General features: G+C 45.2%; 1 protein-coding gene across 2 annotated transcripts in view; it reads right to left on the bottom strand.

Moving 5' to 3' along the window:
- LOC129847105 (synaptogyrin-3-like) overlaps positions 1-17,234 on the bottom strand; it is a 48,235-nt gene that overhangs the window by 27,970 nt on the left and 3,031 nt on the right. For both annotated transcript variants that reach the window (XM_055914902.1, XM_055914903.1), the window contains exons 2-3: positions 12,863-13,097; positions 12,378-12,523 (exon numbers count right to left, since the gene is read on the bottom strand). In XM_055914902.1, coding sequence (XP_055770877.1) covers positions 12,378-12,523; positions 12,863-13,097 — 381 coding nt within the window. The remainder of the gene's footprint in view (positions 1-12,377; positions 12,524-12,862; positions 13,098-17,234) is intronic.

Genomic DNA, 17,234 nt, shown 5'->3' with positions numbered 1-17,234 from the left:
CTAACGCCTTCGCTGCGGTGAATCACTAAAACACCCAGAAAACCTCATCTTACGCCTTCGCTGTGGTGAATCACTAGAACACCCAGAAAACCTCATCTAACGCCTTCGCTGTGGTGAATCACTAAAACACCCAGAAAACCTCATCTAACGCCTTCGCTGTGGTGAATCACTAAAACACCCAGAAAACCACATCTAACGCCTTCGCTGTGGTGAATCACTAAAACACCCAGAAAACCTCATCTAACGCCTTCGCTGTGGTGAATCACTAAAACACCCAGAAAACCACATCTAACGCCTTCGCTGTGGTGAATCACTAAAACACCCAGAAAACCACATCTAACGCCTTCGCTGTGGTGAATCACTAAAACACCCAGAAAACCTCATCTTACGCCTTCGCTGTGGTGAATCACTAAAACACCCAGAAAACCTCATCTAACGCCTTCGCTGTGGTGAATCACTAAAACACCCAGAAAACCTCATGTAACGCCTTCGCTGTGGTGAATCACTAAAACACCCAGAAAACCTCATCTAACGCCTTCGCTGTGGTGAATCACTAAAACACCCAGAAAACCTCATCTAACGCCTTCGCTGTGGTGAATCACTAAAACACCCAGAAAACCCTCATCTAACGCCTTTGCTGTGGTGAATCACTAAAACACCCAGAAAAACCCTCATCTAACGCCTTCGCTGTGGTGAATCACTAAAACACCCAGAAAACCCTCATCTAACGCCTTCGCTGTGGTGAATCACTAAAACACCCAGAAAAACCTCATCTAACGCCTTCGCTGTGGTGAATCACTAAAACACCCAGAAAAACCTCATCTAACGCCTTCGCTGTGGTGAATCACTAAAACACCCAGAAAACCTCATCTAACGCCTTCGCTGTGGTGAATCACTAAAACACCCAGAAAACCTCATCTAACGCCTTCGCTGTGGTGAATCACTAAAACACCCAGAAAACCCTCATCTAACGCCTTCGCTGTGGTGAATCACTAAAACACCCAGAAAACCTCATCTAACGCCTTCGCTGTGGTGAATCACTAAAACACCCAGAAAACCTAATCTAACGTCTTCGCTGTGGTGAATCACTAAAACACCCAGAAAACCTCATCTAACGCCTTCGCTGTGGTGAATCACTAAAACACCCAGAAAACCCTCATCTAACGCCTTCGCTGTGGTGAATCACTAAAACACCCAGAAAACCTCATCTAACGCCTTCGCTGTGGTGAATCACTAAAACACCCAGAAAACCTCATCTAACGCCTTCGCTGTGGTGAATCACTAAAACACCCAGAAAACCTCATCTAACGCCTTCGCTGTGGTGAATCACTAAAACACCCAGAAAACCTAATCTAACGCCTTCGCTGTGGTGAATCACTAAAACACCCAGAAAACCTAATCTAACGCCTTCGCTGTGGTGAATCACTAAAACACCCAGAAAACCCTCATCTAACGCCTTCGCTGCGGTGAATCACTAAAACACCCAGAAAACCTCATCTAACGCCTTCGCTGTAGTGAATCACTAAAACACCCAGAAAAACCTCATCTAACGCCTTCGCTGTAGTGAATCACTAAAACACCCAGAAAAACCTCATCTAACGCCTTCGCTGTGGTGAATCACTAAAACACCCAGAAAACCCTCATCTAACGCCTTCGCTGTGGTGAATCACTAAAACACCCAGAAAACCTCATCTAACGCCTTCGCTGTGGTGAATAACTAAAACACCCAGAAAAACCTAATCTAACGCCTTCGCTGTGGGGAATCACTAAAACACCCAGAAAACCTAATCTAACGTCTTCGCTGTGGTGAATCACTAAAACACCCAGAAAACCTCATCTAACGCCTTCGCTGTAGTGAATCACTAAAACACCCAGAAAACCTCATCTAACGCCTTCGCTGTGGTGAATCACTAAAACACCCAGAAAACCTCATCTTACGCCTTAGCTGTGGTGAATCACTAAAACACCCAGAAAACCTCATCTAACGCCTTCGCCGCGGTGAATCACTAAAACACCCAGAAAACCTCATCTTACGCCTTCGCTGTGGTGAATCACTAAAACACCCAGAAAACCTCATCTAATGCCTTCGCTGTGGTGAATCACTAAAACACCCAGAAAACCTCATCTTACACCTTCGCTGTGGTGAATCACTAAAACACCCAGAAAACCTCATCTAACGCCTTCGCTGCGGTGAATCACTAAAACACCCAGAAAACCTCATCTTACGCCTTCGCTGTGGTGAATCACTAGAACACCCAGAAAACCTCATCTAACGCCTTCGCTGCGGTGAATCACTAAAACACCCAGAAAACCTCATCTAACGCCTTCGCTGTGGTGAATCACTAAAACACCCAGAAAACCTCATCTAACGCCTTCGCTGTGGTGAATCACTAAAACACCCAGAAAACCTCATCTAACGCCTTCGCTGTGGTGAATCACTAAAACACCCAGAAAAACCTCATCTAGCGCCTTCGCTGTGGTGAATAACTAAAACACCCAGAAAACCTCATCTAACGCCTTCGCTGTGGTGAATCACTAAAACACCCAGAAAACCCTCATCTAACGCCTTCGCTGTGGTGAATCACTAAAACACCCAGAAAACCTCATCTAACGCCTTCGCTGTGGTGAATCACTAAAACACCCAGAAAACCCTCATCTAACACCTTTGCTGTGGTGAATCACTAAAACACCCAGAAAACCTCATCTAACGCCTCATCGCTGTGGTGAATCACTAAAACACCCAGAAAACCCTCATCTAACGCCTTCGCTGTAGTGAATCACTAAAACCTAAAACACCCAGAAAACCTCATCTAACGCCTTCGCTGTGGTGAATCACTAAAACACCCAGAAAACCTCATCTAACGCCTTCGCTGTGGTGAATCACTAAAACACCCAGAAAACCTCATCTAACGCCTTCGCTGTGGTGAATCACTAAAACACCCAGAAAACCTCATCTAACGCCTTCGCTGTGGTGAATCACTAAAACACCCAGAAAACCTCATCTAACACCTTCGCTGTGGTGAATCACTAAAACACCCAGAAAACCCTCATCTAACGCCTTCGCTGTGGAGAATCACTAAAACACCCAGAAAACCTCATCTAACGCCTTCGCTGTGGTGAATCACTAAAACACCCAGAAAACCTCATCTAACGCCTTCGCTGTGGGGAATCACTAAAACACCCAGACGGAAAAAAAGAAGGAACAGCACGTCAGAAATTTAAGAATCCGTAGACGCTAACCACTTCTGGGAAAATTGGAAAAACAAACAACAACACGAAGAGTTATCTATCCAAAGTGGAGACGTGAAACCACTTCTCCAATCTGTTTGGCTCTATAACAAAGAACAAACCATATAAACATATACAAATAATTAAATACAAATCTTAGAATCAACTATTAAAGAGCCCACTGGATTCTCCAATTCAATTTGCATTTGTTTTTATTATGGATCCCCATTAGTTCCTGCCAAGACAGCAGCTACTCTTCCTGGGGTTTATTATGGATCCCCATTAGTTCCTGTCAAGGCAGCAGCTACTCTACCTGGGGTTTATTATGGATCCCCATTAGTTCCTGCCAAGGCAGCAGCTACTCTTCCTGGGGTTTATTATGGATCCCCATTAGTTCCTGTCAAGGCAGCAGCTACTCTACCTGGGGTTTATTATGGATCCCCATTAGTTCCTGCCAAGGTAGCAGCTACTCTTCCTGGGGTTTATTATGGATCCCCATTAGTTCCTGTCAAGGCAGCAGCTACTCTTCCTGGGGTTTATTATGGATCCTCATTAGTTCCTGCCAAGGCAGCAGCTACTCTTCCTGGGGTTTATTATGGATCCAAATTAGTTCCTGCCAAGGCAGCAGCTACTCTTCCTGGGGTTTATTATGGATCCCCATTAGTTCCTGCCAAGACAGCAGCTACTCTTCCTGGGGTTTATTATGGATCCCCATTAGTTCCTGCCAAGGCAGCAGCTACTCTTCCTGGGGTTTATTATGGATCCCCATTAGTTCCTGCGAAGGCAGCAGCTACTCTTCCTGGGGTTTATTATGGATCCCCATTAGTACCTGCCAAGGCAGCAGCTACTCTTCCTGGGGTTTATTATGGATCCCCATTAGTTCCTGCCAAGGCAGCAGCTACTCTTCCTGGGGTTTATTATGGATCCCCATTAGTTCCTGCCAAGGCAGCAGCTACTCTTCCTGGGGTTTATTATGGATCCCCATTAGTTCCTACCAAGGCAGCAGCTACTCTTCCTGGGGTTTATTATGGATCCCCATTAGTTCCTGCCAAGGCAGCAGCTACTCTTCCTGGTGTTTATTATGGATCCCCATTAGTTCCTGCCAAGGCAGCAGCTACTCTTCCTGGGGTTTATTATGGATCCCCATTAGTTCCTGCCAAGGCAGCAGCTACTCTTCCTGGGGTTTATTATGGATCCCCGTTAGTTCCTGCCAAGGCAGCAGCTACTCTTCCTGGGGTTTATTATGGATCCCCGTTAGTTCCTGCCAAGGCAGCAGCTACCCTTCCTGGGGTTTATTATGGATCCCCATTAGTTCCTGCCAAGGCAGCAGCTACTCTACCTGGGGTTTATTATGGATCCCCATTAGTTCCTGCCAAGGCAGCAGAGCTACTCTTCCTGGGGTTTATTATGGATCCCCATTAGTTCCTGCCAAGGCAGCAGCTACTCTTCCTGGGGTTTATTATGGATCCCCATTAGTTCCTGTCAAGGCAGCAGCTACTCTTCCTGGGGTTTATTATGGATCCCCATTAGTTCCTGTCAAGGCAGCAGCTACTCTACCTGGGGTTTATTATGGATCCCCATTAGTTCCTGTCAAGGCAGCAGCTACTCTTCCTGGGGTTTATTATGGATCCTCATTAGTTCCTGCCAAGGCAGCAGCTACTCTTCCTGGGGTTTATTATGGATCCCCATTAGTTCCTGCCAAGGCAGCAGCTACTCTTCCTGGGGTTTATTATGGATCCCCATTAGTTCCTGCCAAGGCAGCAGCTACTCTTCCTGGGGTTTATTATGGATCCCCATTAGTTCCTGCCAAGGCAGCAGCTACTCTTCCTGTGGTTTATTATGGATCCCCATTAGTTCCTGCCAAGGCAGCAGCTACTCTTCCTGGGGTTTATTATGGATCCCCGTTAGTTCCTGCCAAGGCAGCAGCTACCCTTCCTGGGGTTTATTATGGATCCCCATTAGTTCCTGCGAAGGCAGCAGCTACTCTTCCTGGGGTTTATTATGGATCCCCATTAGTTCCTGCCAAGGCAGCAGCTACTCTTCCTGGGGTTTATTATGGATCCCCGTTAGTTCCTGCCAAGGCAGCAGCTACTCTTCCTGGGGTTTATTATGGATCCCCGTTAGTTCCTGCCAAGGCAGCAGCTACTCTTCCTGGGGTTTATTATGGATCCCCGTTAGTTCCTGCCAAGGCAGCAGCTACCCTTCCTGGGGTTTATTATGGATCCCCATTAGTTCCTGCCAAGGCAGCAGCTACTCTACCTGGGGTTTATTATGGATCCCCATTAGTTCCTGCCAAGGCAGCAGAGCTACTCTTCCTGGGGTTTATTATGGATCCCCATTAGTTCCTGTCAAGGCAGCAGCTACTCTTCCTGGGGTTTATTATGGATCCCCATTAGTTCCTGTCAAGGCAGCAGCTACTCTTCCTGGGGTTTATTATGGATCCCCATTAGTTCCTGTCAAGGCAGCAGCTACTCTTCCTGGGGTTTATTATGGATCCCCATTAGTTCCTGTCAAGGCAGCAGCTACTCTACCTGGGGTTTATTATGGATCCCCATTAGTTCCTGCCAAGGCAGCAGCTACTCTTCCTGGGGTTTATTATGGATCCCCATTAGTTCCTGTCAAGGCAGCAGCTACTCTACCTGGGGTTTATTATGGGTCCCCATTAGTTCCTGCCAAGGTAGCAGCTACTCTACCTGGGGTTTATTATGGATCTCCATTAGTTCCTGCCAAGGTAGCAGCTACTCTTCCTGGGGTTTATTATGGATCCCCATTAGTTCCTGCCAAGGCAGCAGCTACTCTACCTGGGGTTTATTATGGATCCCCATTAGTTCCTGCCAAGGCAGCAGCTACTCTTCCTGGGGTTTATTATGGATCCCCATTAGTTCCTGCCAAGGTAGCAGCTACTCTTCCTGGGGTTTATTATGGATCCCCATTAGTTCCTGCCAAGGCAGCAGCTACTCTACCTGGGGTTTATTATGGATCCCCATTAGTTCCTGCCAAGGCAGCAGCTACTCTACCTGGGGTTTATTATGGATCCCCATTAGTTCCTGCCAAGGCAGCAGAGCTACTCTTCCTGGGGTTTATTATGGATCCCCATTAGTTCCTGTCAAGGCAGCAGCTACTCTTCCTGGGGTTTATTATGGATCCCCATTAGTTCCTGTCAAGGCAGCAGCTACTCTTCCTGGGGTTTATTATGGATCCCCATTAGTTCCTGTCAAGGCAGCAGCTACTCTTCCGGGGGTTTATTATGGATCCCCATTAGTTCCTGTCAAGGCAGCAGCTACTCTTCCTGGGGTTTATTATGGATCCCCATTAGTTCCTGTCAAGGCAGCAGCTACTCTACCTGGGGTTTATTATGGATCCCCATTAGTTCCTGTCAAGGCAGCAGCTACTCTACCTGGGGTTTATTATGGATCCCCATTAGTTCCTGTCAAGGCAGCAGCTACTCTTCCTGGGGTTTATTATGGATCTCCATTAGTTCCTGCCAAGGCAGCAGCTACTCTTCCTGGGGTTTATTATGGATCCCCATTAGTTCCTGCCAAGGCAGCAGCTACTCTTCCTGGGGTTTATTATGGATCCCCATTAGTTCCTGCCAAGGCAGCAGCTACTCTTCCTGGGGTTTATTATGGATCCCCCATTAGTTCCTGCCAAGGCAGCAGCTACTCTTCCTGGGGTTTATTATGGATCTCCATTAGTTCCTGCCAAGGCAGCAGCTACTCTTCCTGGGGTTTATTATGGATCCCCATTAGTTCCTGCCAAGGCAGCAGCTACTCTTCCTGGGGTTTATTATGGATCCCCATTAGTTCCTGCCAAGGCAGCAGCTACTCTTCCTGGGGTTTATTATGGATCCCCCATAAGTTCCTGCCAAGGCAGCAGCTACTCTTCCTGGGGTTTATTATGGATCTCCATTAGTTCCTGCCAAGGCAGCAGCTACTCTTCCTGGGGTTTATTATGGATCCCCATTAGTTCCTGCCAAGGCAGCAGCTACTCTTCCTGGGGTTTATTATGGATCCCCATTAGTTCCTGCCAAGACAGCAGCTACTCTACCTGGGGTTTATTATGGATCCCCATTAGTTCCTGCCAAGGCAGCAGCTACTCTTCCTGGGGTTTATTATGGATCCCCATTAGTTCCTGCCAAGGCAGCAGCTACTCTACCTGGGGTTTATTATGGATCCCCATTAGTTCCTGCCAAGACAGCAGCTACTCTACCTGGGGTTTATTATGGATCCCCATTAGTTCCTGCCAAGGCAGCAGCTACTCTTCCTGGGGTTTATTATGGATCCCCATTAGTTCCTGCCAAGGCAGCAGCTACTCTTCCTGGGGTTTATTATGGATCCCCGTTAGTTCCTGCCAAGGCAGCAGCTACTCTTCCTGGGGTTTATTATGGATCCCCGTTAGTTCCTGCCAAGGCAGCAGCTACTCTTCCTGGGGTTTATTATGGATCCCCGTTAGTTCCTGCCAAGGCAGCAGCTACCCTTCCTGGGGTTTATTATGGATCCCCATTAGTTCCTGCCAAGGCAGCAGCTACTCTACCTGGGGTTTATTATGGATCCCCATTAGTTCCTGCCAAGGCAGCAGAGCTACTCTTCCTGGGGTTTATTATGGATCCCCATTAGTTCCTGTCAAGGCAGCAGCTACTCTTCCTGGGGTTTATTATGGATCCCCATTAGTTCCTGTCAAGGCAGCAGCTACTCTTCCGGGGGTTTATTATGGATCCCCATTAGTTCCTGTCAAGGCAGCAGCTACTCTTCCTGGGGTTTATTATGGATCCCCATTAGTTCCTGTCAAGGCAGCAGCTACTCTACCTGGGGTTTATTATGGATCCCCATTAGTTCCTGCCAAGGCAGCAGCTACTCTTCCTGGGGTTTATTATGGATCCCCACTAGTTCCTGTCAAGGCAGCAGCTACTCTACCTGGGGTTTATTATGGATCCCCATTAGTTCCTGCCAAGGTAGCAGCTACTCTTCCTGGGGTTTATTATGGATCCCCATTAGTTCCTGTCAAGGCAGCAGCTACTCTTCCTGGGGTTTATTATGGATCCTCATTAGTTCCTGCCAAGGCAGCAGCTACTCTTCCTGGGGTTTATTATGGATCCCCATTAGTTCCTGCCAAGGCAGCAGCTACTCTTCCTGGGGTTTATTATGGATCTCCATTAGTTCCTGCCAAGGCAGCAGCTACTCTTCCTGGGGTTTATTATGGATCCCCGTTAGTTCCTGCCAAGGCAGCAGCTACTCTTCCTGGGGTTTATTATGGATCCCCATTAGTTCCTGCCAAGGCAGCAGCTACTCTTCCTGGGGTTTATTATGGATCCCCGTTAGTTCCTGCCAAGGCAGCAGCTACTCTTCCTGGGGTTTATTATGGATCCCCGTTAGTTCCTGCCAAGGCAGCAGCTACTCTTCCTGGGGTTTATTATGGATCCCCGTTAGTTCCTGCCAAGGCAGCAGCTACCCTTCCTGGGGTTTATTATGGATCCCCATTAGTTCCTGCCAAGGCAGCAGCTACTCTACCTGGAGTTTATTATGGATCCCCATTAGTTCCTGCCAAGGCAGCAGAGCTACTCTTCCTGGGGTTTATTATGGATCCCCATTAGTTCCTGTCAAGGCAGCAGCTACTCTTCCTGGGGTTTATTATGGATCCCCATTAGTTCCTGTCAAGGCAGCAGCTACTCATCCGGGGGTTTATTATGGATCCCCATTAGTTCCTGTCAAGGCAGCAGCTACTCTTCCTGGGGTTTATTATGGATCCCCATTAGTTCCTGTCAAGGCAGCAGCTACTCTACCTGGGGTTTATTATGGATCCCCATTAGTTCCTGCCAAGGCAGCAGCTACTCTTCCTGGGGTTTATTATGGATCCCCATTAGTTCCTGTCAAGGCAGCAGCTACTCTACCTGGGGTTTATTATGGATCCCCATTAGTTCCTGCCAAGGTAGCAGCTACTCTACCTGGGGTTTATTATGGATCTCCATTAGTTCCTGCCAAGGTAGCAGCTACTCTTCCTGGGGTTTATTATGGATCCCCATTAGTTCCTGCCAAGGCAGCAGCTACTCTACCTGGGGTTTATTATGGATCCCTATTAGTTCCTGCCAAGGCAGCAGCTACTCTTCCTGGGGTTTATTATGGATCCCCATTAGTTCCTGCCAAGGTAGCAGCTACTCTTCCTGGGGTTTATTATGGATCCCCATTAGTTCCTGCCAAGGCAGCAGCTACTCTACCTGGGGTTTATTATGGATCCCCATTAGTTCCTGCCAAGGCAGCAGCTACTCTACCTGGGGTTTATTATGGATCCCCATTAGTTCCTGCCAAGGCAGCAGAGCTACTCTTCCTGGGGTTTATTATGGATCCCCATTAGTTCCTGTCAAGGCAGCAGCTACTCTTCCTGGGGTTTATTATGGATCCCCATTAGTTCCTGTCAAGGCAGCAGCTACTCTTCCGGGGGTTTATTATGGATCCCCATTAGTTCCTGTCAAGGCAGCAGCTACTCTTCCTGGGGTTTATTATGGATCCCCATTAGTTCCTGTCAAGGCAGCAGCTACTCTACCTGGGGTTTATTATGGATCCCCATTAGTTCCTGCCAAGGCAGCAGCTACTCTTCCTGGGGTTTATTATGGATCCCCATTAGTTCCTGTCAAGGCAGCAGCTACTCTTCCTGGGGTTTATTATGGATCTCCATTAGTTCCTGCCAAGGCAGCAGCTACTCTTCCTGGGGTTTATTATGGATCCCCATTAGTTCCTGCCAAGGCAGCAGCTACTCTTCCTGGGGTTTATTATGGATCCCCATTAGTTCCTGCCAAGGCAGCAGCTACTCTTCCTGGGGTTTATTATGGATCCCCATTAGTTCCTGCCAAGGCAGCAGCTACTCTTCCTGGGGTTTATTATGGATCCCCCATTAGTTCCTGCCAAGGCAGCAGCTACTCTTCCTGGGGTTTATTATGGATCTCCATTAGTTCCTGCCAAGGCAGCAGCTACTCTTCCTGGGGTTTATTATGGATCCCCATTAGTTCCTGCCAAGGCAGCAGCTACTCTTCCTGGGGTTTATTATGGATCCCCCATTAGTTCCTGCCAAGGCAGCAGCTACTCTTCCTGGGGTTTATTATGGATCTCCATTAGTTCCTGCCAAGGCAGCAGCTACTCTTCCTGGGGTTTATTATGGATCCCCATTAGTTCCTGCCAAGGCAGCAGCTACTCTTCCTGGGGTTTATTATGGATCCCCATTAGTTCCTGCCAAGGCAACAGCTACTCTTCCTGGGGTTTATTATGGATCCCCATTAGTTCCTGCCAAGGCAGCAGCTACTCTTCCTGGGGTTTATTATGGATCCTCATTAGTTCCTGTCAAGGCAGCAGCTACTCTTCCTGGGGTTTATTATGGATCCCCATTAGTTCCTGCCCAGGCAACAGCTACTCTTCCTGGGGTTTATTATGGATCCCCATTAGTTCCTGCCAAGGCAGCAGCTACTCTTCCTGGGGTTTATTATGGATCCCCATTAGTTCCTGCCAAGGCAGCAGCTACTCTTCCTGGGGTTTATTATGGATCCCCATTAGTTCCTGCCAAGGCAGCAGCTACTCTTCCTGGGGTTTATTATGGATCCCCATTAGTTCCTGCCAAGGCAGCAGCTACTCTTCCTGGGGTTTATTATGGATCCCCATTAGTTCCTGCCAAGGCAGCAGCTACTCTTCCTGGGGTTTATTATGGATCCTCATTAGTTCCTGCCAAGGCAGCAGCTACTCTTCCTGGGGTTTATTATGGATCCCCATTAGTTCCTGTCAAGGCAGCAGCTACTCTACCTGGGGTTTATTATGGATCCCCATTAGTTCCTGCCAAGGCAGCAGCTACTCTTCCTGGGGTTTATTATGGATCCCCATTACTTCCTGCCAAGGCAGCAGCTACTCTTCCTGGGGTTTATTATGGATCCCCGTTAGTTCCTACCAAGGCAGCAGCTACTCTTCCTGGGGTTCATTATGGATCCCCATTAGTTCCTGTTTTTTTTTGCAAATGCCTGTATCGCAAGAATCAATGTTTTGTTATTTTTATAATTTTTTTCTGAGCGTTTATGTTTGCAGTCTTTCTCTTCATCGATGTATTATTATTCAAATTGCATCCAAAATAGATAATCATGTTCACGATTATAAATAATAGATAATAGATAATATAATATATAATAATAGATAATCATGTTCACGATTATAAATAATAGATAATAGATAATATAATATATAATAATAGATAATCATGTTCAAGATTATAAATAATAGATAATAGATAATATAATATATAAAAATAGATAATCATGTTCACGATTATACATACATGTCCTTAGCCTACGCAGTATTGATTATATGATTATTGATTATTCAGTATTGGTCGCTAACCGAACCCGGCTTATCTTTCATTGTTTAGGTCGCATTTTTTACTCATTGCTATAGCCAGGACATAGTTTTCAAACAATGAGAACCACCCGCTCTACCACTAAAGACAGTCTCGTGTTCCAACATGAAGATTCCAAGTTAAAGGGGATGTTGAAGGAATAATTGAATGCTGATTTAAAACTTCTTTGGGCTAGTGGGCGGTATTTTCACGTTCGGATGAAAAGCGTGCCCGAAGTAATATAATATAATTAATATAATAATAATAATAATTTAAGATAATTAGTATATTTGGATAGAAAACACTCTGAAGTTTTCTAAAACTGTTAGTATAATATTTATATTTCTGTAGTTTTTTTAATTTGGCGCTCTGCAATTTCACTGGATGTTGTCAAATCGATCCCTCTAAAGGGATTGGTACTTTAAGGGATCGCTGAGAGGAATGATTATTTATTTATATTTATATATTTATCTTATATTTAGCTGATTTAATGATGGGTTATGCATAATAATCTCCTAACTGATAGCCTCTGTCTCTTACGCACTCACCTGTGTGTTCTAGTATTCAAGTCATTAGATAAAGAAAAGGACAACCGCATTTCATTTAGCTGTTTAAAAAATGAGGACGAGATTAAAGGGGGGGGGGGCTGTTCTGGACAGTAGTCTCTCCTCGTTATAACACCATGTTCTTGACTCCGGCTATCGCTCACGTAACACACAGGGACGGGTTCAGAAACACACACACACACACATTCCACGTTATACCTCCCCCCCACAGGTGTCTCTTACCCAGGTGAGGATGGAGAAGAAGCAGAAGGCAACAGCAGCCCTGGCGGCGTCGGAGCCTTGAGCCAATGGGAGCTCTTCTTCTGTCGTCTGCTGCCACTGATTGGCCAGGAAACAGAAACCCACGAACCACAGGAAACTGGACAGGGCTGGGGGGGGGGGGGGGGGGGGGGGGGGGGGGGGGTCAACACGACAGATGGTTCAGAAAACATACCTCTAGAGATAACATGACGTGTGGATGTGTGTGTGTATATAATGTGTGTGTGTGTGAATATGTGTGTGTGTGTATGTATATAATGTGTGTGTGGGAATATGTGTGTGTGTAACGTGTGTAACGTGTGTAACGTGTGTAACGTGTGTAACGTGTGTAAGGTGTGTGTATGTATATAATGTGTGTGTGTAACGTGGAATGTGTGTGTGTGTGTGTGTGTGTGTGTACGTGTGTGTGTGTGTGTGTGTGTGTGTGTGTGTGTGTAAAGTGTGTGTACCAGAGAAGACCATGTCGATGAGAGTTGCTCTCCTCCTGAGTCGGACACTGTGAATGGTGGGGAAGTAGATGTCGAGAACCAGGAAGCAGACGCTGCCTAGGAAACAGACCACGCCCACGGTAACGCCGTAGTTACAGGCATCGGCGTTCTTATTGAAGACGCATAGCAACCGCTCGCTGCCGATGTTCATGTAGCCTTCGTTCACTATACAGCTGAACACGACCATAGAGAATACCTGGAGGAGAGACATCCCCTTTAATTACTATACAGCTGAACACGACCATAGAGAATACCTGGAGGAGAGACATCACCTTTAATTACTATACAGCTGAACACGACCATAGAGAATACCTGGAGGAGAGAAATCCCCTTTAATTAATTACTATACAGCTGAACACTACCATAGAGAATACCTGGAGGAGAGACATCCCCTTTAATTACTATACAGCTGAACACTACCATAGAGAATACCTGGAGGAGAGACATCACCTTTAATTACTATACAGCTGAACACTACCATAGAGAATACCTGGAGGAGAGACATCCCCTTTAATTACTATACAGCTGAACACTACCATAGAAAATACCTGGAGGAGAGACATCCCCTTTAATTAATTACTATACAGCTGAACACTACCATTGAGAATACCTGGAGGAGAGACATCACCTTTAATTACTATACAGCTGAACACTACCATAGAGAATACCTGGAGGAGAGACATCCCCTTTAATTACTATACAGCTGAACACTACCATAGAGAATACCTGGAGGAGAGACATCCCCTTTAATTACTATACAGCTGAACACGACCATAGAGAATACCTGGTGGAGAGACATCCCCTTTAATTAATTACTATACAGCTGAACACTACCATAGAGAATACCTGGAGGAGAGACATCCCCTTTAATTACTATACAGCTGAACACTACCATAGAGAATACCTGGAGGAGAGACATCCCCTTTAATTACTATACAGCTGAACACTACCATAGAGAATACCTGGAGGAGAGACATCCCCTTTAATTACTATACAGCTGAACACGACCATAGAGAATACCTGGAGGAGAGACATCCCCTTTAATTACTATACAGCTGAACACTACCATAGAGAATACCTGGAGGAGAGACATCCCCTTTAATTACTATACAGCTGAACACTACCATAGAGAATACCTGGAGGAGAGACATCCCCTTTAATTAATTACTATACAGCTGAACACTACCATAGAGAATACCTGGAGGAGAGACATCCCCTTTAATTACTATACAGCTGAACACTACCATAGAGAATACCTGGAGGAGAGACATCCCCTTTAATTACTATACAGCTGAACACGACCATAGAGAATACCTGGAGGAGAGACATCCCCTTTAATTACTATACAGCTGAACACTACCATAGAGAATACCTGGAGGAGAGACATCACCTTTAATTACTATACAGCTGAACACTACCATAGAGAATACCTGGAGGAGAGACATCCCCTTTAATTACTATACAGCTGAACACTACCATAGAGAATACCTGGAGGAGAGACATCCCCTTTAATTACTATACAGCTGAACACGACCATAGAGAATACCTGGAGGAGAGACATCCCCTTTAATTAATTACTATACAGCTGAACACTACCATAGAGAATACCTGGAGGAGAGACATCCCCTTTAATTACTATACAGCTGAACACGACCATAGAGAATACCTGGAGGAGAGACATCACCTTTAATTACTATACAGCTGAACACTACCATAGAGAATACCTGGAGGAGAGACATCCCCTTTAATTACTATACAGCTGAACACGACCATAGAGAATACCTGGAGGAGAGACATCCCCTTTAATTACTATACAGCTGAACACGACCATAGAGAATACCTGGAGATCTCCTAGTAGAGAGAACTATTATCTACTGTCCTGTAAAGGTGGTACTGCTCACGTCAGCTATTTAACTTTCTGAACTACATTACTGTAGGTCATTAGATTTACAGCAACGTGTGTGTGTGTGTGTGTGTGTGTGTGTGTGTGTGTGTGTGTGTGTGTGTGTGTGTGTGTGGGTGGGTGGGTGGGTGGGTGGGTGGGTGGGTGGGGGTGGGTGGGTGGGTGTAAATGAAAGCATTTTTAAGTCCTACTGCTAGTAAATATCAATGATCTCCGAACTAACTTTCTCCACTGACTGACAGACACTCTCTCTCTCTCTCACTCCTCTCACTCCTCTCTCTCAATTCAATTCAATTCAATTCAAGGGGCTTTATTGGCATGGGAAACATGTGTTAACATTGCCAAAGCAAATGAGGTAGACAATACACAAAAGTGAAACAAACAAAACGAATTAACAGTAAACATTACACATACAGAAGTTTCAAAACAATAAAGACATTACAAGTGTCATATTAAATATATACAGTGTTGTAACAATGTACAAATGCTCTCTCTCCCTCCCTCTCTCTCACCCTCTCCTCTCTCTCTCATCTCTTTTCTCCCTCCTCTCCCTCCCTCTCCTCTCGCCCTCACAAAATTGCCAAAACATCAATGTGACAGATGCATTGAGTCATATCCCCTATGAGTAAAAGATGTTGAAAATACGTATTTTCAGCGTAAATAACTAGTAGTTTTCTCTCCTCCAGGTATTCAGACCTGCTGTTTTCAACTCTCTAGAGACAGCAGGAGCGGTAGAGATACTCTGAATGATCGGCTATGAAAAGCCAACTGACATTTACTCCTGAGTTGCTGAATTGCTGCACCCTCGACAACTACTGTGATTATTATTATTTGACCATGCTGGTCATTTATGAACAATCTTTGAACATCTTGGCCATGTTCTGTTATAATCTCCATCCTGCACAGCCAGAAGAGTACTGGCCACCCCTCATAGCCTGGTTCCTCTCTAGGTTTCTTCCTAGGTTTTGGTCTTTCTAGGGAGTTTTTCCTAGCCACCGTGCTTCTACACCTGCATTGCTTGCTGTTTGGGGTTTTAGGCTGAGGGTTTCTGTACAGCACTTTGAGATATCAGCTGATGTACAAAGGGCTATATAAATAAATTTGATTTTGATAGTTTACAGGCCACATCGAGCAAGTTGGGTTGAACGTTCCCAAAACATTTTACAGTGATCTAGTCTATTATAAACCAGCTAGGTCAGACAACATTACCCCCCTGTATCATTATAAACTACAGGATATAGTCTACTGTAGTCTATTATAAACCAGCTAGGTCAGACAACATTACCCCCCCTGTATCATTATAAACTACAGGATATAGTCTACTGTAGTCTATTATAAACCAGCTAGGTCAGACAACATTACCCCCCTGTATCATTATAAACTACAGGATATAGTCTACTGTAGTCTATTATAAACCAGCTAGGTCAGACAACATTACCCCCCCTGTATCATTATAAACTACAGGATATAGTCTACTGTAGTCTATTATAAACCAGCTAGGTCAGACAACATTACCCCCCCTGTATCATTATAAACTACAGGATATAGTCTACTGTAGTCTATTATAAACCAGCTAGGTCAGACAACATTACCCCCCTGTATCATTATAAACTACAGGATATAGTCTACTGTAGTCTATTATAAACCAGCTAGGTCAGACAACATTACCCCCCCCCCCCTGTATCATTATAAACTACAGGATATAGTCTACTGTAGTCTATTATAAACCAGCTAGGTCAGACAACATTACCCCCCTGTATCATTATAAACTACAGGATATAGTCTACTGTAGTCTATTATAAACCAGCTAGGTCAGACAACATTACCCCCCCTGTATCATTATAAACTACAGGATATAGTCTACTGTAGTCTATTATAAACCAGCTAGGTCAGACAACATTACCCCCCCTGTATCATTATAAACTACAGGATATAGTCTACTGTAGTCTATTATAAACCAGCTAGGTCAGACAACATTACCCCCCCTGTATCATTATAAACTACAGGATATAGTCTACTGTAGTCTATTATAAACCAGCTAGGTCAGACAACATTACCCCCCCCTGTATCATTATAAACTACAGGATATAGTCTACTGTAGTCTATTATAAACCAGCTAGGTCAGACAACATTACCCCCCCCTGTATCATTATAAACTACAGGATATAGTCTACTGTAGTCTATTATAAACCAGCTAGGTCAGACAACATTACCCCCCCTGTATCATTATAAACTACAGGATATAGTCTACTGTAGTCTATTATAAACCAGCTAGGTCAGACAACATTACCCCCCCCCCTGTATCATTATAAACTACAGGATATAGTCTACTGTAGTCTATTATAAACCAGCTAGGTCAGACAACATTACCCCCCCCCCTGTATCATTATAAACTACAGGATATAGTCTACTGTAGTCTATTATAAACCA

This window comes from Salvelinus fontinalis, unplaced genomic scaffold (genome assembly GCF_029448725.1).
Source record: "Salvelinus fontinalis isolate EN_2023a unplaced genomic scaffold, ASM2944872v1 scaffold_0705, whole genome shotgun sequence".
Taxonomy (NCBI): Eukaryota; Metazoa; Chordata; class Actinopteri; order Salmoniformes; family Salmonidae; genus Salvelinus; species Salvelinus fontinalis.
This window is presented reverse-complemented; position numbering and strand designations above follow the sequence as displayed.